The 22,497-nt window shown below is 46.8% G+C and overlaps 1 protein-coding gene across 4 annotated transcripts in view; it reads left to right on the top strand.

Annotated features, from left to right (window-relative positions):
• The window catches only part of Evi5l (ecotropic viral integration site 5 like), a 45,096-nt gene that overhangs the window by 9,004 nt on the left and 13,595 nt on the right, over positions 1-22,497 (top strand). For 3 of the 4 annotated variants that reach the window (XM_057763506.1, XM_057763504.1, XM_057763502.1), the window contains exons 2-10: positions 9,104-9,288; positions 12,018-12,207; positions 13,162-13,386; positions 13,494-13,568; positions 14,190-14,315; positions 16,211-16,354; positions 16,494-16,583; positions 17,906-18,003; positions 18,093-18,153. In XM_057763506.1, coding sequence (XP_057619489.1) covers positions 9,137-9,288; positions 12,018-12,207; positions 13,162-13,386; positions 13,494-13,568; positions 14,190-14,315; positions 16,211-16,354; positions 16,494-16,583; positions 17,906-18,003; positions 18,093-18,153 — 1,161 coding nt within the window. In that variant the 5' untranslated portion in view covers positions 9,104-9,136. The remainder of the gene's footprint in view (positions 1-9,103; positions 9,289-12,017; positions 12,208-13,161; positions 13,387-13,493; positions 13,569-14,189; positions 14,316-16,210; positions 16,355-16,493; positions 16,584-17,905; positions 18,004-18,092; positions 18,154-22,497) is intronic. The other variant, XM_057763503.1, reaches the window with a different exon arrangement.

Below are 22,497 nucleotides of genomic sequence, written 5' to 3'. Positions count from 1 at the left end.
CACACACCTGTCCATGTTCACAGAGGCCAGAAAAGGGCATAAGGGGGTTCTCCTCGATCACCCTCTGCCTTATTCCTTTGAGGTAAGATCTCTCCCTGAACCTGGAGCTCGTCATATTTTAATATCTAGCAAATCCCAGCAATCTTCCTCTCTCTGACCTTACAACACTTGGAATACTATGGCTTGTTACGTGGGTGCTGGTATCTGAACTCAGGTCCTCATAGTTAAGCAACAAGTACTCTTAACCACTGAGCTATCCTTCTAGCCCACAGACCTGGTTTTATGTGGTACTGGAAGTGGAGCCCAGAACTTCGTATATGTAAGGCAAGCACATTGCCAATTGAGCCTCACTGGCCTATATTTATATGTTTTTAAAAAATATGTAGGTAGAGAAAAGCATCATGGATAACCTTATGGTAAAGGCTCAAGAGTGAGAAAATCAAGTTCAAACCCTGTATGACAGAATTGGGGTACCAATCAGTGACCCTCTACTTGGTATGGCTTGCATGGCACAGTAGTCCTTTGCTTTTCTAGCTACCCCTGTATACAATCTTTTTTGAAAAACATTTTGTGGCGCTAGGGATATAGTTCAGGAGTAGATCACTTGTCTACCTTGCATTAAGTCCTCTTTGATCACAAGCCACAACCAAAAGTTATATTAACATATATATAATATATATACATATATATTTATATTATGTGTATAACTTAGTTTTATAATTTGGGGTGTTTTGTTTTTACTTTTTTAGACAAGGTGTCTTGTGGCCCAGGCTGGATTTGGATTCATTATGTAGCCAAGGGTGGTCTTATTACATTTTTATTTATTTATTTTGTGTGCAACTGTGTATGTGAGCATGTCTTCTACAAAAGCAGTACATGCTCTTAACTACTGAACCACTACTCCAGTACCTAAAGATTTATTTTTATTTTTTTATTCATGTGTTCTCATAGTTAAGCACCTGTGTTAAAATTTGTATGCATGAGCATGTGGATACTTGCAGAGGCCAGAAGAGGACATCAGGTTCAATAGGGCTGGAGTCCAGGCTGTTGAGAGCTGACTGATGTGGGTATTAAGACCTTAACTCTAGCCGGGCGGTGGTGGCGCACGCCTTTAATCCCAGCACTTGGGAGGCAGAGGCAGGCGGATCTCTGTGAGTTCGAGACCAGCCTGGTCTACAAGAGCTAGTTCCAGGACAGGCTCCAAAACCACAGAGAAACCCTGTCTCGAAAAAGCAAAAAAAAAAAAAAAAGAAAAGAAAAAAAAAAGACCTTAACTCTGGTCCTTTGGAAAGTTCTTAAGTGCTGAGCAGTTTCCCAGCCCAACACTCTTATTTGTTAATATACTTTTTTATTTATTAGATCAATATATGTGTATGTCTTATCATGTATGTGTTCAGACATGCAGGTGCATACCACTTTGTACGTGTGGAAGTCAAAGGACAGCCTCCAACATCTGACCACACCTCCCATATTGACTGAGACATGGTCTCTTGCTATTAGACTAGCTGGGCCTGAGAGCTCCTGTGGATTCTCATGTCTCCACCTCCCCTCTTGCCATTGGAATGCTGGAATTACAGACAGCCAGTGCTTGTCCAGCTTTACGAGGGTTCTGGGGACTCATACTTGCACAGCAGATACTTTACCCAGTTATCCATCTCTCCACCTACCTTTAATGTCCATTTTCTATCCCTATGATACTTAGTTATCACATCTCCTCCAACTCCTATGGGCTATGGCATTTCCTAATAATGCCCTTGCTTTTGATGACCTTGACAGACAAGAGTCCTCGTTGATACTTCATGCACTGTCCCTCCATCAATACCTGTCTGGAGTTCTTCTCATGGTTGGAATAGGACAATGACTTCAGTGGAGAAAAAACACAGAATTGAAGCACCCCTCCCCATCACTCATGTCAAGGCCCTGTGATATCCTTGTGAGGTTACTGTTGCTGCTCACTCTGATCACCTAGCTGAACCACATGGGAATTTTTGTCTTCCTTCACTCGACAGATGTTGACTGAGCACCTGCCAAATGCTAATAGTACATTAAGGGCTTAGAGCAGAAAAATAAGATACTGCGTTGTCCTCACATTGTTCATAAACTTATAGGGCAGGCAAGGACAGAAGCCATTGCCAGAGAATGTGTGTGTTAGGGGCTAGGAAAACAGCTCAGTGGTTAAAGCTGTTCATGTAAGTGTGAGGACCGGATATCAGATCCCAGGTACCCACCTAAATGCCTGGTGGGTGTTCTTGGCTGCCTGTAATCCCAGCTGTTTAGATAGGCTACCAATGTAGATAAATACTGGGTCCAATGGAAAATTCCTGCCTCTCTCTATAATGTGAGCAATTGAGGAAGATACCTGACATCAACCTCTGCATGAATCCTATTGTATATGAATCCTCCCCATCCTGTGCATGCATGCACATGCACATATATTGGGAAGATATGTATATTGAGCTGAGGTTGGGGAGTATTTTCAAGGAAAAAAATTCAGGATGGCAGAACAAGGTTGACAGAAAGATTTCATAATAAGTATGCTTAAGGTGGGGCTAGAGAGATGGTTCATTGGTTAAGAGCATTTGTTGCTCTATCAGAGTTCAGTTCCCAGCACTCACTTGATGGCTTACAACCGTCCTTAACTCCAGTGCCAGAGAATACAACATCCTCTTTGACATCCACAGACAGCAGGTGCACATTCATACATCCAGGCCAAGCACTCATACTCATAAAATGGACCTAATAATGAAGAAAGAATGTTCAAAGCTGGAGAGATGACTCAGTAGGTAAAAGCACTTACCGGCAAACCTAACAGCATGAGTTCAATCCCAGAGATGCACATGGTGAGAGCACAGAACTGATTCTCACAAATGGTCCTTGAACCTCCACTTACATGCCATGACCCAGACACATACACACCACTAATAATTAATTAAATGTTTTAATTGGGGGGGGGGATTCTCAGCCAGAACCAGGGCTGCAGCTCAACTAGCAGATTGCTCATCCAGCATACTCCAGTCCCTGGGCTCTGCCCACAGCACTATACAAAATTGGGCATGGTGATGATGCCTGTAAACAAAGAACAAAGACTAGAGAGGGAAGGGGGAAGAAAGAATACATTAGCTTCTTTAGTAGTAGGCCAAAGGAACCTTTCTAAAATCCCACCCTCACCCACAGGCCCTGAAAGAAAAGGCTCTGATTACTACAGAATTATTCCACTCCTTGTGGTGTTCAGCTCTCTTCCCTTTTTTTTTTTTTTTTTTTGTTTGTTTGGGGGGAAGGTTGTTGTTTTCTTTTTTCTCTTGCATTTGTAATCCTCCTGCCTCAGACACCCAGGTGCTATGATGGTATGCATAGGCCATTATGCATGGTTTCCCCAGATAATTTTATTTTGGGGGACAGGGTCTCACTACATTGTCTTAAACTCATTCTTCAGCCCAGTCTGACCTTGAACTTCTGGTCCTCCTGTACTAGCCTCATGAATAGCTGAGATTACAGACCTGTACCACCAGGCCCTGCTGCCTATCTTCTGTGCTAGCTCATTTGCAGCCTAATTACACCTTTTGATTGGGGTGTAATTCATATAACATAAAAGTCATCCACCTAAAGTTATCACATGCATAGTGTTGTACAGCCATCACCGTTATCTAATTCTAGACGCCTTTACCCTGTAGGCAGTTATTCTACTTCCTCTTCTGTCTCTGCCCCTGGAAAGCATTAATCCATTTCTTTTTTTTTTAAGATTTATTTATTATGTATACAACATTCTGCCTCGATGTATGCCCGCATGCCACAGGCGGGCGCCAGATATCAGTACAGATGGTTGTGAGCCACCATGTGGTTGCTGGGAATTGAACTCAGGACCTCTGGAAGAACAGCCAGTGCTCTTAACCTCTGAGCCATCTCTCCAGCCCTGCTAATCCATTTCTTGACACTATAGATTCATCTAATCTGAATATTTTTTGTAAGTGGGAACATACTACTTGTCACTGGATTCTCTCACTGAACATAAGTTTTTTTTAAGGTTTGTCCATGTTATAGAATGTCAGTGTATCATTCCTTTTGTGGCTGAGTGATACTCCAGTGTATGTTTTGTTGCAGTGTCATCTTTTGACGAATACTTGCATCATTTGTGCTTTGTAGCTGCTGTGAGCAGTACTGCTATGAACACTCATGTGTATACTTGTATGGGTGGATACGTTAGCTGTCTTGGGTAGACCTCTAGTGGGGGAAACTGTTGGATCCTACTGTAGCTCTTTGCTTGGAGAAACTGGCTGCTTTCCCATTCCAGGCACTTACCTGGATCTTATCTAGATAGTTTGGGTGAATGTTTCTTACCAGGAAGATCCATAGTGACTCCTGCCTTATTGTGGAGGGCCCCCAAGTCTTGTGAAGGATCTGGGGAATGATGGAGCTACTGAGGGCCAGCTGGCAATCTTGGCTAGCCCCTGGAAGAAAGAAAAAGTGAGAGTTTCACCTGTTTTAGCTAAGTTAAACCCTGAGAGGAGGGCTGGAGAGATGACTCCATGGTTAAGAGCACCCATGTGGTGGCTCACAGCCATCCTTAACTCCAGTTCAAGAAAATCCAGTGCTGCCTACTGACCTTCACGGGCACTAGACACATGTGTGGTACACTGACATACAAGCAATAAACATTCACACAAAGAAAAACACACACACATATGTACGTGTGTGTGTGTGTGTGTGTGTGTGTGTGTGTGTGTATCTGGTTTTTCAAGACAGGGTTTCTCTGTGTATAGCCCTGGCTGTCCTGGAACTTGCTGTGTAGACCTGGCTGGCCTTGAACTCACAGAGATCTGCCTGCTTCTGTCTTCCAAGTGCTGGGATTAGAGGCATTCGCCAACACTACCCAACCAGAAAACTAATCTTTAAAAAAATAAAATTAAAACTCTAAGTGCACCAGTAATATTAGCTCAGCCTAGCATGCACAAACCTTGGATTCCATCCCTGCATAAATCAGGCAAGGCTTATGCAGAAGCTGTTATCCTAGCACTTAGAGATGAAGACAGCAAGATCAGGAAGTCAAAGGCATCCTTAGCTCACTGTGAGTCTGAGGCCAGCCCAGGCTACAAGAAGCCCTGCACAGTGATGGAAGGAGAGGTGACACACAGGTGACTAGGATGCCCTGGCCAGAGAGGTGAGAAGATAAACAGAGCGCATTTCTTAGTAACTAGATAGGAGAGAACTTCAAGAAAAGAAAGAATGGCCAGCAGCGCCCAAATGCCAGTGAGGGAGAAGGGAAAGGAACTCAGAGACACTTGACATCTGGGCTTTTCTACCCTCACAATCCTTGCCCACCAGCACTATCTTTTCCCAGCCCTCTGCTCTGACTCAGCTTCAGAAGCCCTGAGACAGATGTCGCGGCTGACACCTGTGATACCTAGTACTCAGGAGGCTGAAGGAGGATCACAAGCTTGAGGCCAACCTGGACTACTGTCTTACTTTCTGTTTGTTATGACACAATATCCCGACAAAAGCATCTTCAGGAGAATGGATGTATTCTGGCTCACAGTTTCATGTCACTCCATCATGTCAGGGTAGTCACAGCGGCAGAGATTCAGGGGATGCATTGTGTTTGCAATCTGAAAGCAGAGAGACAAGGCTCTAGTGCTTCACTCACTCTCTTGGAATAGTCCCACCCACAGCGGGTCTTCCCACCTCCATTAACCTAACAAGAGAATTCCACCAGCCATGCCACAGGCCCATAAAGCTGAGGAGCGTGAATATCGAAGAACTTCAAGAGAATATGTTTGAGTGACAAGTAGCCTGTGCATATGCGGTATGTCTAAGTGTGAAGGAATACGTATGTACCCCAAGAGTATAAATCTGAGTATGTGTGTACGTGTTGTATATGTGTCGATATTTATGTGTGTGTATGTGAGACTATATGTGCATGAATGTGTGTGTGAATATGTATTTATCAGAGTGTGTGTATGTGTGTGAAAGTCTGTGTGGGAGGGAGTATGAATGAAGAGAGCAAAGGTGGAGCCCACTCTAAGGCTGCGCCCTCTCTGCTTATCAGACACTGGGTAGTCCCAGGCTACCTCATTGCCCATAGGTGCTCTTGCCCTGAGCTCTCAATGCTCCCCAAATCGAGCAGTACTTCTAGAGTCCTCATCCTGCATCCACTGCCTCTTCAGTGTTTTCCCAATCCTGAGGCTGGTCTTGCCTAGAAAGGTCATTCTGCCTCAGCACTTTGTGGTCACAGCCTGTCTAACCACAGACTTTGACACTGCAGGAGGTCCTGTAGCAGCCCCTGTCTCTCCCTCCGTAATTAGTAACTTTTAACTTCTGGTTCAGCAGTTTACAACTGCTTGAAAATCTTTAGGATCCCCAGCCAGCCTGGCACTCCCAGAAACCTATAACCCTGGCCTGGGAGGGATTAAAGGATCTACTATGCAGTTTAGGACTGGTGTTCCAATCTCCAGAACCCACAGAAATACCGGGTGGTGGTAGTCTGCCTAAGCTTTGATTAATAGACCCTGCCTCAATGAATAAGGTGGAAGAGTGATCAATGATGATTTCTGACATCAACCTCAGGCCTCCACATGCAAGTATACACAGAGAGAGGGGGAGGAAAACCAAGTTCCAGAGTACTCTCCTCCCAAAAAGATTTGGGGAGCACTCAGGGATGAAGATAGACCCTGGATCACAGGTCCTGTAGGAAGCCAAGTTCCCAAGGAGGGAAAATTTTGAGATCCTCACAAGATGAAATGAGAGCTATGAAACCCAGAGCCCCACCCACAATAGAGCATCAGTGGAGAAAGGCTCATGACTAAACTCATGGCTAGGGTGAAGTCCACCTGACCTAGGAACCCTGGAGTTGACTAGGGACTAGGAAGGTGCTCCGTGCAGATGGCTGAGCAGTGTTTTTCTCATATTTTCTCTTCCCCACTGTCCAGGAAATCAGATGTCCCTTTGCAGGGACTATGTGAGACCCTTTCCATGGCCATAAGTCAAAACTGGATCAGGTTGGGTTCAGGAACATAAAGCAGACTTCTGGGATAAAGCACAGAAGGATATGGGCAGGTGTGAAGGTACCATGCTATGTAATCAAGCTGGAGCAGAGATTTCTTCCTGCCTCCACAATCCCAGGATTCTCCATGTTCTCAGACCCTGCATACTGGCTGGCCTCAAAAGAGGAAATACAGCTAGCAAGAGTAACATGTTCCCAGCCTCTGCCTTCCCTCCCAGAGCCTTTGCCTTTTTTATTTTTAATTTGTGTGCTATCTGTATCTGTGTGTACTTGTGTGTGTGTGTGTGTGTGTACATGTTCATGTGTGTGAGTACAAGTGAACATGTACCATGATCTGTATTGGAGATTTTAAGGAAAACTGTGGATGTCAGGGTCTCCTGTTGGTGGCCACTGTGTACTCCACACTAGCTGGCCTACAAGTTGCTAGGGATTCTCCTTTGTCTACCTCCCATCCCACTTTGGGAGGACTGAGATTATAAAAGTGTATGTGCTACCATGTTAGTGTTAGGTAGATTGTAGACTTCCAAACTCATGTCTTCACTGATGTATGTTTTATCCACTAAGCATTTCCACAGACCATTCCAATGCATTTTCGGACCCAGAAATGCTCCCTACCAGGGAAATGCCAACTCTGCCTCCAATCCCCTTCATGCCATAGCAGACCCTAGGAACTCCAGTTCTCAGAAAGACTTCCAGTCATTGTCTCAGGAGAGATAATAGCAGCCAACATTGATGGACAGACATGTCATATGCTATACATAGCATGCTTGGTTCACAGCTACCCTTTGAGACTGGTCTTAATGCAACCTAGTCTCTAGAGACCAGAGAAGCTCAGTGACTAGCCTAAAATCACATAGCTCATTGATAAAGAGCCAGGTTTCAAACACCTGGCTTTATACGAGTCTACAGCTTTCTTTGTTTCATTTTTATGTGTGTATAGAGTTGCACAAGTGAGTGAGTGTGCATGTGGCGGCCAGAGGACAACTGCAGCTGTTGTTAGATGCTGTCCACTATCTATCTACTTTATATCTATTTTTACATTTTAATTTTGTATGTGTATCATGTGTTTGCCTGCTCTTGAAGGCCAGAAGAAGGAATCTAATCCCTTGGAGCTGGAGTTACAGACAGTTGTGAACCACTTGATGTGGGTGCTAGGAACCAAACTTAAGTCCTCTGGAAGAGCACTGAGCCATTACTCAGGTCATCACCTTTTTTTTTTTTTTAAAGACAGGATCTCTCAATAGTCTGAAATTAAACAGTTTAGCTAGGCTGGCTGGTCAGTGCACCCCAAGGACCTTCCTGCCACTCTCCCTCCAGAACTGAGACACACCACCAAACCAGCATTTTCACATGAGTCTTGGGATCTAACTCACTCAGGTCCTCAGGCCTATGTGGCACATTCTTTATAAACTGAGCTATTTCCAAAGCCTGAGGAGCATTTGTCTTTATCACCAGACAAGCAGAAAAAAAAAAAAAAGAAAGGCAGTATCCTCAGAAGCCCCCAGAAGGCTAAGCAGATGACCCCAGGAAAAGTAGGAAAGAAGCCCTGGCCTGTAGATACTGAGATCAGGATGCCCCCTCTGAACTTTCAGCCCCACTGTGTATCCACTTAGTGCACTGGTTCCTGGCACTTTGGTGTCAGTGGCCTTGGCTTCCCAGCCAAGGAGACATTATTGTTCCAGCCATTGACACCAGACAATTAACAGTGGAGAGTAACTGCTTCGTCTGAGCCAACAGCACACTCTTCTTGATGAGATGGGGCAAGTCAAATGCCACCATGATGCTCCTAAGGCAAGCCACTGCAGAGGGCAGAACATAGTCAGAAAAGGTCACCAGAACAGGGGATTCTGTACCCCTGAAGTTTCACATAGGATCCTTGGGACCTCCAGTGACCGGAAGCCTCTGGCCCAGGCCCTACTGCTGGATCTGATCTTGGACTGTTGGAATAGGTTGCAGCACAGAGTCTATGGTACAACTGGTAGTAGATGGAAGTGGGAAGTCTGGGACGATAGAGTGTTCTCAGGGTGAGCAGGCAGACTCTGCTGGCCCAGAGCTGACAGTCCAAGGTGGGCATCCACCAATGCTAACTACATGTATCTCTAACCCCAGACAGAGCTATAACCTCGCTTCCCCTCCTGGCTGATGAGTCTGCCCACCATGGCGAGTCCCACTCTGAGTCCCGACTCCTCATCTCAGGAGGCACTGTCAGCACCCACCTGCTCCCCAACTTCTGACTCTGAGAACCTCAGCCCAGATGAGCTCGAACTGCTGGCCAAGCTCGAAGAGCAGAACCGGTGAGTGAGGAGGAGGAAGGCTGGTTCCTGGGTTCCCAACCTTCACACTGAAAGCTGAACCTGGGCTATACAGTTACAGCTACCACAAGACGCTGAAAAAAGGGTTTTTCTTTCATCCTTGCTATCCGGGCTCAATAAATTGGGTCCCTCATCCAGAAGAGGAAACATACATTTCAAAAGGCCAGATGAATCTGGCTGCCATTTACAAAGCCATTTTTGAAGGAAGAGGTTAAAGCTCCCAGCTGGCCCTGTCTTAGAGGTCTAGTTTTGTTTTGTTTGGGGTGGCAGGGGAGGGGTGTCTTTGAGTTTTCTGTCTGTAGAATCCCTTCCCTGGGGGATTTCAGGCAGGACCTCTACTGCTGAGCCATATTCCCAGACCCTCACTGGGGGATTCTAGAGGAATGCTTTACTACAGAATCATGCCCACAGCCCCTCACAGAGACATTCTAGGCAGGGGCTCTACTACTGAGCCACAACCCTGGGCTCACATCATTACTCAGAAATGAAATGAACCCCGCAGATCTGGAGACATTGGCCACAGAAAGGTACTTTATTACTTACAGTTCCCAAGAGGAGAAGAAACAGCCTGTCAGTCAGAGGCAGACTAGAGCCTGGGGGAAAATGCTGGCGAGAACCTTTGTGTTGTTTTCTAAGGGCAGGAGTGGGTGAAGCATTTCAGTTAGTTCTGGCTAGAGGTCTGTCCCTGGATGCTGGGTACTCCTCAGCCCTGGTGATAGAAGCAGCTGGGAAGTGAGCCGAGTGTAAAAGCTTGGCGGAGGAAGTGGTTAGGGTGTGGATGCTGGATTTGTTGATTTGCATATGAAAGTTCATTCACAAGCTTGTGTGCCTTTCCTGTTTTTAATAACAGCCTAGCCCTAGGAGGGACCATCTAGTCCTTCCATCTATCCAGAGTCTATAAAGCTGTCAAAGGTGTAATAAAAGGTCCTATCATCCCAGTGCATAAATGGCTACAGGAGGAGGATCAAGAGGTTGAGGCCAGCCTGGGCTTTGTAACCAGATCCTGTTTTAAAATAAAGGGCTAGAGTTATCAATGGTAGAACACTCACCAAGAATGTATAGGTCCCTAAATTCAATCTCCATTAAAAAAAAAATAATAGCAGGAGGGAGGCTGGAGATGCAGCTTAGTGGTTAAAAACCTAGCTAGTTGCTCTTCCAGAAGATCTGGGTTTAATTCCCAATATCTACATGGTGGCTCACAGCTATTTGTAAATCCAGTTCTAGTGAACTGGATTCCCTCTTCTGATCTTTGAGTACCAAGCATATAATGGTGCTCAGACATGCAGGCAAAAGACCTAGAATAGAAACAAAATGAAATATTTAAAAATAAGAATTATTCTGGGTATTGTGGTGCACACCTTTAATCCCAGCATTTGGGAAGCAGAGACAGGTGGATCCCTGAGTTTGAGGCCAGCTTGACCTACAAAGTGAGTTCCAGAACAGCCAAGGGTACACAGAGAAACCCTGTCTTGAAAGACCAATAATCATAATCATAATGAGAAGGAGGAGGAAGAGGAGCAGAAGAAGGGGAGAAGGAGAAAGGAAAAGAAAACTTATTTTTTAATAAAAAAGAAGGAAGGAAGGAGGGGAGATAGTTTTATTTGTAAAGTCCTTGAATATAATCCCCCAGAATCCACATTAGAAACTAGTCATTCAAGCATTTAATCCCAGCACTCAGGAGGTAGAGGCAGGTGAATTTCTATAAGTTTGAGGACAACCTGGTCTACATAGGGAGTTCCAGGACAGCCAGGGCTACATAGTGAGACTCTGTCTTAAAGAAAGAAAGAAAGAAAGAAAGAAAGAAAGAAAGAAAGAAAGAAAGAAAGAAAGAAAGAAAGAAAGAAAGAAAGAAAGAAAGAAAGAAAGAGAAAGAAGAAAGAAAGAAGAAAGAAAGAAAAAGAAAAAAAAAAGGTAGTCATACTGAATGCTGACACATGCTTGTAATTCCAGCAATCAGGAGGTAGGGACAGCCAGATTCCTGAGGCTCACTAACCAGCCACCCATGCCTAATCGGAGAGGTACAAGTTCATGAGAGACTCTGTCAACAAAAAATAATATGGATTCCTGAGCAGTATCCAAGGTTGACCTCCAGCCTCCACATGCATGTGAACAGCCATGCACATGTGCATACATATGCATATAAAGAAAGAGAAGGAAGGAAAAAGAAGAGGGCATGGTTACTACAACCCCAGTGTCCTTGGCACTCTATAACTGCCCTCAGTCAAAACTTGCATTCTGAGCACCTCTCTAAAATGTAGACCATCCCTAAATAAATCTGCTGTGCAGGGTTGGTCTGAGAACGAGATGACAGAAACACATTCAGCCCAGTGCTTGGTACAGAAGAAGAACACACAAATGACTTTCCAAGCACCACGGCTAGGGAGGTTAGGTCACTGGCTAAGGTCACTTAGCAAGAAAGGCAGCAAGAGGGCTAGAGAAATGGCTCAGCAGTCAAGAACACTTGCTGCTCTCTCAGAAGACCAAATCCAATCCCCAATGCCCATATTGTGTGGCTCACAGTCACTCCACCTCCAGGAGATCCAGTGTTCTCTTTTGGTCTCCACATGCACCTATATGCACATCACATGCACATACAGAGATAAAAGTTCTCAAAGAAAGGAAGGCAACACGGATCCAGTCTAAGAGGTCAAGAACTCCAGGAAGACTAACTGGAATTTTCTGGCCTCCTCTCTCCCACCCTTCCTGCCCAGGCTCCTGGAAGCCGACTCCAAGTCCATGCGCTCCATGAATGGCTCCCGGAGGAACAGCGGCTCCTCACTGGTATCCAGCTCCTCAGCCTCCTCTAACCTGAGCCACCTGGAGGAGGACACATGGATTCTCTGGGGCCGCATTGCCAATGAGTGGGAAGAGTGGCGGCGGAGGAAGGAGAAGCTACTCAAGGTGGCCTGAGGCAGATGTGCAGATGGGACACAGGGGCAGGATGGCAGAGGTCTTTGTGTTTGCTTGCTTTCTGCTCTGGTGTGATGGCTAATACCTATGACCCCCGCACTCAGGACACTGAGGCAAGAGGTTTGCAAGTTGAAGGCCAGTTTGTACTGCATAGTGAAAGTTTGTGTCAAAAAGTCAATGGCTTAGAAACAATTTGGGTGCTGGGGAAATACCTCTATCTCTAAAGTGCTTGCTGTATAAGCTTGAAGACCTCAAGTTCATTCCCAGCACCTGTAAAAAGATGAGCATGCTGGCACATGCTTGTAATCCCAGCACTAGGTAGGCAGAGACAGTCAGATCCCTAGAGTTCTCTGGTCAGTCAGCCTAGCCCAGTGGACAAGCCCCAGCCTAGTAAGAGACCCTGTCTCAAAATACACCGTGGACGGCTCAGCAGGTAAAGGTACTTGCTGTCAAGATTAACAATCTGATTTATCCTCAGGTCCCACATGATAGGAGGAAATCAATTCCTTCAAATGCAGATGGAAGTTGTTCTGTGACCTCCACATGTGTACTGTGGTATATACTACACACACACACACACACACACACAAAATAAAAAAATAATAAATGCAATTTAAAATATAACAACAAAACAAAAACCAAGGCAGATACCTCTGAGGAATGACAACTGAGCCTGACCTCTGACCTCCACATACACGCATGCACATATATATGAATATACACACAAACAGAAACTAGGCATGAAATTGAGTTTGTAGCTTAGTGATAGAGGAGTCACTGAAGGAAGGGGGAGCCCCCAGTCAGCACCATGATTAGCTAAGGAGTGACTCAGATGTCCTCTGTACCATTCTAAAAGCATGGATTGGGTTGGCCTTGGGAAGGCTGCAGTGCATGGGGCAAAGCCAGACCTGGCCTCTCTCCCTACCTCACCCCTCCCCATAACAGGAGCTGATCCGGAAGGGCATCCCACATCACTTTCGGGCCATCGTTTGGCAGCTCCTGTGCAGTGCCACAGATATGCCTGTCAAGAACCAGTACTCAGAGCTACTCAAGATGTCCTCACCATGCGAGAAGTTGATCCGCAGGGACATTGCCCGCACCTACCCAGAGCATGAGTTCTTCAAAGGCCAGGACAGCCTGGGCCAAGAAGTCCTCTTCAACGTTATGAAGGTGAGACCCCAGCATTGGCTCTAGCCACCTGAGCAACAACCCGACTTGAGATGGCTTTGTGGGGGCTGATGAGAACCCTGCATTCACACAACCTCTTTCCCTTCCAGGCATACTCCCTGGTTGATCGGGAGGTGGGTTACTGCCAGGGCAGTGCCTTCATTGTGGGCTTACTCCTCATGCAGGTACGTGGCCATCCTGGGGTCCATCTCCAAGAAATGGGCACAAGAGATTTCCCTATATCCAGTGACCTCCTAGGGCCAGAGCCTTCCTCAGCAGCCAGCTCACTATGACCTCTGACAAAGGCCAGGCTAAGCCCCCGTGGATGGATACAGTGGGGTTAGGCACTTGTGCTGCCTTGGGTCCTGATACTGTATCATCCGGACAAGGACAGGGCTTAAGGAAGAGTTGGACAGGGAAGAACCATAGGTCAAGGATTTAGGTGTTTATGGGGGCTCAGGGACTCCTCCAGAGAAATCAGAAGGCACAGGACAGGGAGAAAGACAGTTAGGTGTGAATGGGGATGTCCCGACCAGGTAGATGAGACTGGGGCACTACTAGCAAGGTTTAGGTACAGTTCCATTGTTACCTGCCAGTGGCCCTCGTAAATAACATCAGCTATGGGTTTTCCATCAGCACACGGTACTGACCATATTTATGGTTTATTGGATGGGTCCCAGCAGCCAGGTATAGTAACAATAAATATAAGTGGGACAGAACCAGGCCCCTGTGTACCATGTCCCAGTCCAGAGTCCCAGTATGCCCTTCTGTGGCTCAACACACATACACACTGCTGGTCCCTCCAGATGCCTGAGGAGGAGGCGTTCTGTGTGTTCGTGCGACTGATGCAGGAGTACCGGCTGCGGGAGCTCTTCAAGCCCAGTATGGCTGAGCTGGGACTCTGCATCTACCAATTTGAGTACATGCTACAGGTAAGCAGGCCAGGTATCTCCAGAAAGCCCCCAAACTGGAAATGCTAGGCCTGAGAAATCACCCTTGGGAGCTGGAAATGTGTCTCAGTTGGTAGGATATTTGCCTATCATGCATAAAGCCTTGGGCTCCATCCCAAGCACTTTATAAACTGGGCATTGGTAGTACACATCTGTCATCCTGGACAGGAGGATCAGAAATTCAAGGTCAGTCTCAACTGCATAGTTTCACAGCCAGCCTGAGTTTCATGAGACCCTGTCTGAAAGATAAAGGGGGTCAGGGAAAGAAGTGGCAGAGGTGATGTCCCTGGAGCCTGTCAAGGAGGTACACACCTTTATCCTAATGCTTGGGTTTATGAGATTGAAGGATAACAAGTTCAAGGCCACCCTAGGCTACTTAGTGAGGGTCTGTTTCAAAATCTAAGAGCTGGAAGGTTGGAGCACGTGCCATTGGTAGAGGACTTGCTTAGCATGTGTAAGAGTCCTGGTTTCAATCCCTAGTTCTGAGGCAGAGGAAAAGGAAGAAGTGAGGGGACATGGGAAGAGAGAGAAGGAAGAAGAAAAGGAAGGGAGGGAGGGAGAGGCAGGCCCAGAAAGGGACTCCTATCTTGTTCCCCAGAGATGATAGAATAAAATCCTGGAGCGTGCTGGGAGGGACAAGGCTAGCCAAGACAGAGGCCCCTTGACTCTGAAAGAGGCTCCCAGAACCACTAAAGCAGAGTGGGAGGAAGAGGACTGGCTCCATGTGCTAAGGGTGTGGTGGAAGGAGGAAAAAGTGTTGTCTGCCTGCCTCTGCTGATTACAGGGAAGCTGCAGACGTCTCCATTTATAAATAGCAACCCCCACAGGGCTCACTCCTGGCTGGCAGACAGAACCTAAGTGTTTATGCTGCCCATACACGCATGCACACACCATTCTTATACATACTGGCCAGCTACAGAAAGGAGCCCATGGCAAGAAAACTGTGCCCCCAGTGAGTTATCCGTGAAGGCCCCCTCTTTTAGGTTCTGAGGACAGGGGGGTAGAGCTCCATAGGAATTGATAGTCACACAGACAGGAGGTCAGGCACCTACAAAAAGGAATGTAGAGGGCTGGGGTAGCAGGCTTGCCTAGCATTTGTGGAGACTCTAGGTTTGATCCCCAATATACTTCCCTACCCCACAAAAAGAAAAGAAACTTCATAGCTGGGCATGGTGGTGAACACATTTTTTGTTGTTATAGTTTTGTTTTCTTTTTTGAGACAGGGTTTCTCTGTAGGCTGTCCTGGAACTTGCTTTTAGACTAAAAAATAGGTAGAGACAGCTGGATATGGTAATAGATGCCTTTAATCCCAGCATTTAGGAGGCAGAGGCAATCAGACCCTTGTGAATTCATTAGCCAGTTCCAGGACATCTAGGGCCATATAGTGAGACACTGAATCAAAGAAGATAGCAATATCATTCTCTGACCTACACACACACATGAACAGATACACACATACCCACAAATAGAAAATAATTTGATTCCCAGCATCTGCCCTCCTCAAAGTTAAGTGATAGCGACCCCAGACCTAAGACCTTCACAGCCTAGGATTTACAGAGCCAAGCAGATGTGAATCTATAGCACAGAGTCCCTGGCTCAAGAAATAAGCCCCTAAGCTCTGACCCTTCTCCAGCTAGTTTCCCCAGTGGTCTGCTACTATCTAGCAGCCGGAAGTGGAAGTCAATTGCACTTTGACAGGCATTTCCTCAAGCCCTGCTTTCATCCCCATGTCACTCAACGGTTCAGTCCAGCTGAAAAAGGACCTAAGGGGGACCTAGGTTTCCCAGGATGGGTCCCCAAATGCTCCTTGGAGGTGAGGGGCACTGAGGCTCAATGCCTCCTTCCCCATGCCCACCAGCCTCCCCCTCCCCACACAGGAGCAGCTTCCGGACCTGAACACCCACTTCCGATCACAGAGCTTCCACACATCCATGTATGCATCATCCTGGTTCCTCACACTTTTCCTTACCACCTTCCCCCTGCCTGTTGCCACCCGGGTCTTTGACATCTTTATGTACGAGGTGAGTACTGGACAAAAGAAGGGCTAGGGTGTGAGGAGGGTCTGAGCTTCCCGGTGGGAGGATAGGAAGCTCACTGATGGGAGGACAGGGGCCTTCGGTTGGGAGAACTGAAGGTTGGCGGCTATGGTGGCTTTTGCAGGGACTGGAGATTGTGTTCCGAGTCGGCCTCGCTCTGCTTCAAGTGAACCAGACAGAGCTGATGCAACTGGACATGGAGGGCATGTCTCAGGTGAGTCAGGATGGCTGGGAAGGTGAGACCGCTCTACCTTCCCTATGACCAGAAGGGAACTAAAGATAAGGCTGGTTGGTAGAGTGCTTGTCTAGCGTGCATGCAGTCCTGGGTTCCATCTCTAGCACTACATAAACAGGCATCCCAACACTCAGGAGGTAGAGGCAGGTGGATCAAGGCTAACCTGAACTCTACAAGATTCTAAGTTATGAGGCCCTGGCTTCCCAATGGAAGTCATTCCTGAGCATCTGGGATCCTTTCTGCTATTCCCGAGGCCTTCCTGAGGAATCCAGGCTCTGTCAGAGACAGCCAGAGACAGCAAACTAGCTAGCATTGGGAAGAAAGGGAGGCCAGCACTCAACTGATGGGGAGGTCCTATCCACTCTTTCCCGCCCACTTGTTGCAAATTTCCAGAGCTTGTCTGCAAAGTAACCCTGGCTGAAATGGGAGACTTTACATATGGTTAGATCCCATCTCTCATCCTGAGGGGCAAAGGAGGGAACCAGCATCTTGCTTGGGGTAGCCTCCTACCCTGCCCCTCCCTGCCTGGGAGTATACTAGAGCAGAAGCCAGCTTTCCCCTCACCATGGTTTCCCTATCACACAGGCTCCTACCCCCTCCCAGCATCTTCCAGCTGGTGCTTCAGAAAAGAATACACAAAAGCCACAGTTGTTTCTGTGAACACGGGCATCCATTGTCCAAGACTGCCTGAGGGGGCCAGCTGGGCGGAGGAATGGGACCTGTTGTCCACTGGGCTTGTCTACCCCCTTCCTGAGGAAGGTTTCCCCATGCTTAGACCCCATTCATCCCAGCCCTGCCTTCAAAAGGTCCTCTAGCCTGATAGTTTTTAACTTAATTTTATTTATTATTGTTGTTAATGTGGGGATTGGGGAGAGGAAGAAAGAGGGAGAAGAACCCATGGCAAATGGTTAGATCACAATACTCACAATTCTCTCCTTCAATTCTCTCCTTCCACTCTGGGTTCTGAGGCTCAGACTCTTTTTTTACTGTTGGCTCCTGGGACACAAGTCAGGTCAGGCTTGGACGACTAGCCAAGCTGATCACCCCCACCCCCACCCCCAGCCCTGAGCCTGATTCTCTCGTTTCCCCCAAAGGCATCCTGGGAAGGCAGACCTTCCAGTCTCCCCCAGCTGTTCCTTCTGCAGTCATTCATTTACACTACAAATGCTGGTTGAGTAGTCAAAGTCAACAGTCTAGGGGCTGAAAGGAGGAAGCTCCTGACTGTAGCAGGATACAGTGACTTCTCAGGCAGATCACGATGGTCAGGACCCTTGTGACAGTGACTCCCTGTGTCCCCACAGTACTTCCAGAGAGTGATCCCCCACCAGTTTGACAGCTGCCCAGACAAGCTGGTCCTCAAGGCTTACCAGGTCAAGTACAACTCTAAAAAGATGAAGAGGTCAGTGCCCGGGAATGGAGATCCCGAGAGGGAATCCCTCCCCAACCCTGGGGAGGCCGGCACGGTGACCTTACTCCCTGTCCCCACAGGCTGGAGAAGGAATACGCTGCTATGAAGAGTAAAGAGATGGAAGAGCAGATCGAGATCAAAGTAAGTTCCAGAGGCATGGAGGAGGGGAAAGATGGGTGCCCTGGAGGCTTTCCCTCGCAACTCCAGAGATGGCCGCTAGAGGGCAGTCCTATTCAGCGCATGGGTGGAACGGGCTGAACTGGGCAGCGGGCCTGAGGCTCCTGAAGACCCTTGCAGACATGACCTTTCCTTCACCTGCCAGCCCAGCGTGGGAGCGCCTGTCCCAATTAGCATGTTCCAAGAGGTGGTCACACAACAGTAAACAAACAAGACAGTCAAAATTCCTTGCCTTCATGCCCCTGAACCCCCATGTCATGGGGCAACTGTCAATGAATCACTGAAGTGGTGTGAACTCCAGATATAATCATACAAGAGAGAGCCAGATGCACTTTGGAGACACTTCAGGTCCAGGAGTCCAATATAAAGGGCCTAGGGTAGCAGACATGGACCTGGTGGGCAGGAGAACACCCAGAAGGTTGAGAGAACAGGAGAGCCTTCGCAGTTGGGGTCTAAGAGAAGAACAGCTCAAGAAAGCAGGATATGTAGGCTAGAGTATGGGCCCCCACTGAGGGTCCTGGATGCACTAGCAGCTGACTTGCCTGCCCATCAGAATCAGTTTCTTGAGTGCGCAAAATCTCTAAGCCCAAACTCACCTCTTGATAGCCTCTGCTTTACCCCTTATGTGATTTTAGCTGTTCACCCAACAAACATTGATTGAAACAAAAAAAGAGACCTAGTCTTAAGTAACAAGGATGTAGCGTCCCAGATGAAAGCACTCTTGAGCACCTACAGTCTCACAGTACCTCCCCAAGGAGCCCCAGGCCCTGCGAAATATAGTCCAGGACAGGACTTAGAAGAGGGGAAAGAGGAAGGCTCATACCCAGCTAACCCTTGGGAGGCCCCACCTACCCCACCTATCCCACCTACCCCACCTACCAACTAGCTACAGGTCTCCAAAACCGGCTGGCCAAGAATGAGGGTCCTGCCATCCAATATAGAAGACAGACAGGGGCAGAAGTCCACACACAGACCTGGTTCTGTCCTATCCAGTTGATGAACCGACACGGTTAGCACTAGTATCCCACTAAGGACCAGGTGTGTGATCCTAGAAGGTGAATTCACTCTGAGCCTTGGAGTCCCCATCTGCAAACGGGCTTTTGCTGCACTATTCTTAGTACTATCAACCTTGTGGGCATCATTCCCACCTCCCATAGAAAGTCAGGGGCAAAATGCAGATGATCCAGATCACCTGTCACTTGTGTCTGCAAGCTGAAGCACCTGGCCCAGCTTGAGGGGTCCAGAAAGTGTTCTATCCTGGGTTTGTGAATCAGTTTACAAGGAAGGCAGCTTGAGTGTTGCACAAGACCAAAATGTGGTTCTTGCTGTGTGCAGACAAGGGACCTGCTCTCATCTGGTGACCGTGAGGACTCAGCAATAAGACAAGAATGCTAAAGACCCTTGGGGCCACAGGCCAGACTGAAAATTTCCCCTGAGATTTCCCCGGAGACCTTGAAGAGTCAAGTGGATGCCTTCATATAGGGCACGAGTGTCCTGCAGTTTGGTCTTTCACTTTTAGACTGTTTTAGAACATCCTGATTTGATGCCAGGCAGTGGTGACACACACTTTTAATCCCACACTCAGGAAGCAGAGGCAGGAGAATTTCTGAGTTTGAGGTCAGCCTGGTCTACAGGATGAGTCCCAAGACAGCCAGAGCTACACAGATAAACCCTGTCTCAAAACAAAAAACAAAAACCACCCTTACTTGTTTGAATCAGGTAAGACAACATAACAAGGACATGGACAATTGCCTTTGAAAGAAGTGTGTATTGGGGCTGGGGCTGTAGCTTAGTGGTGAGCATTTGCACAGCATACATAATTTCTTGGGCTCTGTGCTCAGCACAGAACAAAAGGAAAAGAAAAAAAAAGAGCAAAGGAAATGGCTCAGTGGGTAAAGTGCTTGCTGTGTAAGCTTGAGGACCTAAGTTTGATCCCCAGAACTCACATAAAAATAACCAGTAGTAGTAGTGGTATGCTTTTAATTCCAGCACTGGAGATGCAGAGACAGGCAGATAATGAGCAACTTTAGCCAAATTGGTGAGTTCTGAGTAAAAGAGGAGAGGTGAGGCTGTGGGGATGCCTCTGTAGAGTGCTTGTCTACAAGTGAAGTGAAGGCCTGAGTTCAGCCACCCCAGAACCCAACAGTAAAAGCCAGGCAAGGTTGGTGTGTATTTGTAACCTGGGATCAGAAGTAACAGGTAGATCCATGGAACTCATTGTCCAGCCAGCCTAGCTCAATCCATGGGCTTCAGCTTCAGAGAGAAACTGTATTTAAAATCTAAAGTGGAACAGATGTGATGGCAGATATCTATATGTTCAAGGCCAATCTTGTCTACATAATGAGATCTAGCCCAGCCATGGCTACATAGTGAGACCCTGTACCAACAAACACAGGCATGGTGTCACAATCCTGTCATCCCAGGACTGATGAAGTGGACTTGAGAGGAACAGGAGTACACAGTCTTCCTCAGCTATATGACAAATTAGGGGCCAACCTAGGTTACATGAGACCCTGTCTTAACAAAAGAACAAAACAGGCTGGAGGCATGGTGGCACACACCTTTAATCCCAGTACGTAGGAGGCAGAGGCACACTAATATCTGTGAGTTCCAGGCCAGCCCAGGGCTTAAAGTGAGACTTTTTCTCAAAATATAAATAATAAAATAACTTTAAAGTAAATAAGTAATAATTTCAAAATAAATCATTTAAAGACTTACCTCTGGCCGGGCGGTGGTGGCTCACGCCTTTAATCCCAGCACTTGGGAGGCAGAGGCAGGTGAATCTCTGTGAGTTCGAGACCAGCCTGGTCTACAAGAGCTAATTCCAGGACAGGCTCCAAAGCCACAAAGAAACCCTGTCTCGAAAAACCAAAAAAAAAAAAAAAAAAAGACTGACCTCTGGCCTCCATATGTATGTGTGCACTAGGGCATGAGCTTAGACACACATGTCTGTACATACACATACGTTTCGAAAAAACAGGACATGTCAGTCAGAGAACATGGAGGCAGCACTAGCCAGAACCTTCAACACACTTTCTACAGGAAGGAAGACTAAAAGCAGGGCAGGTGTGTATCATCATGCTCAGGGCTAGGCAGGGTAAGCAATGTAAGCAGGCAATTTGAGTGATTTTTCTCAGCTTCGAGGAGCTTCCTTCTAGTATTTATATCAGCAGTGGACCATTAGGATGAGAGTGGTGTCCATTTAGTAAGCAACAGGTAAAAGAAGGTTGAGAATTTGGGTTCTGGACTTACTGCTTTTGTATTGGAAAGAAAACATCCATACCTGCTGTCTAGCAATTAGTTAGTTCTGAAATGTATTATCTCTCCCAAGATAGCAAGGCCTCAGGATGCTGAAGCATCATAAAACAAGAGACTTTCAGAGTCAGCAAGTTGGCTCAGTGGATGAAGGCACTGCCACCAAATCTGATGACCTAAGTTTGATCCCCAGGACCCACATGGTAGAAGGAGAGAACTGACTTCTGCATGTTCTCCACAGGAGGACCATGGCATGTGCATATAAATGTAAATACTTAAATGCAAAATTTTATTTGAGGATATTTTTTGTTTTGGTTTGCTTTGATTTCTTTTGTTTTGTTTTGTTTTGTTTTAGATGGGTCTTCTATGCAGTCCTTACTGGTCTTGAACATGATTCTCCAGTACTGGGATAACAGGCATGTGCCACCATGCCCAGCCTCATTTACTTATTTTTATTGTTTGTATTTCTCTTTTCTTTTATGTATGTATGTATGTGTGTGTGTGTATGTATGTATGTATGTATGTATGTATTTTGAGTGTTTTTTTTTTGTTTGTTTTTTTGAGACAGAGTTTCTCTGTGTAACAACAGTCCTGACTGTCCTGGAACTTGCTTTATGGACCAGGTTTACCTCAAACTCACAGAGATCCACCTGCCTCTGCCTCCCAAGTGCTGGGATTAAAGGCGTGCACCACCACCATAAGCTGTCCTCATATCTGCAGTCCTCTTTCCTCAGTACTGTAATTACTGTGCCACCATCCTCAACTGGAAAAAAAAATTAAAACAGGGTCTCATATAGAGCAAGTATATGACCTAAACCTGCTTTTTAGCAAAGGATAATCTTGACCTCCTGATCCTCTTGCCTCCACCTCATGAATGCTGAGATTAGAGGTGTGTGCAATCACAGTTTATAGGGTCTTGGGTATTGAAACTGGGACTTAAAGCATTCTAGGCAAGCATTCTACCAACTGAGCTACATCCCCAGGCCCCCACTCCAAATTTTTTTTGTAAACTGACAAGTGTATAGCCCTACATACCCCTCATTCTTTCTGCCT

This window comes from Chionomys nivalis, chromosome 3 (genome assembly GCF_950005125.1).
Source record: "Chionomys nivalis chromosome 3, mChiNiv1.1, whole genome shotgun sequence".
NCBI lineage: Eukaryota > Metazoa > Chordata > Mammalia > Rodentia > Cricetidae > Chionomys > Chionomys nivalis.
Note: the sequence above shows the minus strand (reverse complement) of the source record. Positions and strands in the feature narration are given on the sequence as shown.